The sequence below is a fragment of the Protomyctophum bolini genome (genome assembly GCF_963924005.1).
Source record: "Protomyctophum bolini genome assembly, chromosome: 15".
Classification (NCBI taxonomy): Eukaryota; Metazoa; Chordata; class Actinopteri; order Myctophiformes; family Myctophidae; genus Protomyctophum; species Protomyctophum bolini.
The window spans coordinates 22,740,462-22,742,224 of record NC_137876.1 but is presented as its reverse complement, the minus strand read 5'-3'; the positions used below and the strand labels follow the sequence as shown (position 1 = coordinate 22,742,224).

At 44.8% G+C, this 1,763-nt stretch overlaps 1 protein-coding gene across 1 annotated transcript in view; it reads left to right on the top strand.

Moving 5' to 3' along the window:
• The first annotated feature begins 953 nt into the window (after window positions 1-953).
• The window catches only part of LOC308330057 (protein sidekick-1-like), a 41,389-nt gene continuing 40,579 nt past the window's right edge, over window positions 954-1,763 (top strand). Inside the window, exon 1 of the mRNA XM_080784701.1 lies at window positions 954-1,126. Within this exon, the coding sequence (XP_080640827.1) occupies window positions 1,075-1,126 (52 nt within the window). The 5' untranslated portion in view covers window positions 954-1,074. The remainder of the gene's footprint in view (window positions 1,127-1,763) is intronic.

Sequence of the window (1,763 nt, the reverse complement as noted above, 5' to 3'; positions counted from 1 at the left end):
CCACTGCTGCCCCTTGTACTAGCATAGGCTACAGTCCACTGTTGCCCCTTGTACTAGCATAGGCTACAGTTATATTAAAAAAAAACAACTGAATAAAATGTTTTCAGCGATATTGTTTTAGATGGTTCTGTACTACTGTTACTAGTTACTATACTGCTGCTGTTAATTCCCCTGTCCTTCACAAGTTGCTGAATAGTTGTCCTTCCACCAACTCCTATCTTTATCTTGAATCGTTGAAATGAAAGATATGTAAGAGCTGACATTTAAAAAGCTCTTCAGTGATTGGGCTCTCTCTCTTTCCCTGAGCTAAGGTCAATGCGAGAGAGAGAAAGAGAGAGAGACCCATCACAAAGGACAGTGCAAAGACAGGCCAGCTCTTTGTGTAGAAAGTAAAATAAAATTGCCTTGATCGATCTGCCAACATTTTTTTAAACGTGTTTAAACAAGGTGAAATTGAATAGGGACCATTCTTTTCCTTTCTGTACATACATTTTGTACATTTCAACGTCTGTCTTTTGAAATGATGATTCATAATGGCAGACGAAGTATAATGGACTTTTAATGGTTGTTTACATCAGTAAACGTCATGTGACGTCATGTGGTGCAATATTAACTTTATTATTAAGGCCATGGACAGCGCTCCAAGCTTTAGAGACGCAGCGCTTTGAATGGAGGCTCAATGGAGCTGGATTTAAAATTCCCATAGCTGGTGGGGACGGAGGCTCTCCATAGCAACCGGAGCAGTGCTAAAAGGTTTATTGACGCTCGCCGCTTTCATATAGTATACGGTTGTCTACGAACATGTACGTAGTTAGCACCTTTCGTACCTTTAGCTATACCATTACAAATGTAATAGTTAATACCCCAGGCGTGAGGTGCCCCTCACTTCACACGAGTGTGATTTATTTATCTTTTCCTGTGGTGTGTGTGTGTGTGCAGGTGTTGTACTGTGTAAAGGACTCCCTGGCGCCCCCCAGTGTTGAGGTGGTGGAAGGAGACGGCAGCGTGTCGGTGGTGCTGGGCACACTGCAGAAATACACTCTGTACACACTGCAGGTGCTGGCTCACACACGCATGGGGGACGGACCGCCCAGCACGGACACTCTGATCAGGACCAGAGAAGATGGTACGAAACCACACGCACACACACACACACACACACACACACACACACACACACACACACACACACATACAGACCCCGTCTATAAACCAAGCATGGAGAACGTGTGTGTGTGTGTGTGTGTGTGTGTGTGTGTGTGTGTGTGTGTGATATCAACCAGGGGATCCTTTTAACCAACCAACAGACACATTCTTCTTCATACTCCATCGAGCGGTGTCACGTTTGAAAGGTTTTTCTCATTTCAGGATGATACAGAAATGGAAGACACGTTCCAGCTATGTATACTAAACCATAATTCTGCCCATCAGTCATGCGTGCCCACACACACACACACACACACACACACACACACACACACACACACACACACACACACACACACACACATCAAGTGTGTGTGTAGACATAGTGCATGCATATTACTACAATACAGGCTTCTGATGTTGACACAATCCATTTTTCATTATGGAGTTAAATTGATCCCATGAACTGCTACTTTCTGTCTGTCTGTCTGTCTGTCTGTCTGTCTGTCTGTCTGTCTGTCTGTCTGTCTGTCTGTCTGTCTGTCTGTCTGTCTGTCTGTCTGTCTGTCTGTCTGTCTGTCTGTCGGTCGGTCGGTCGGTCGGTCGGTCTGTCTGTC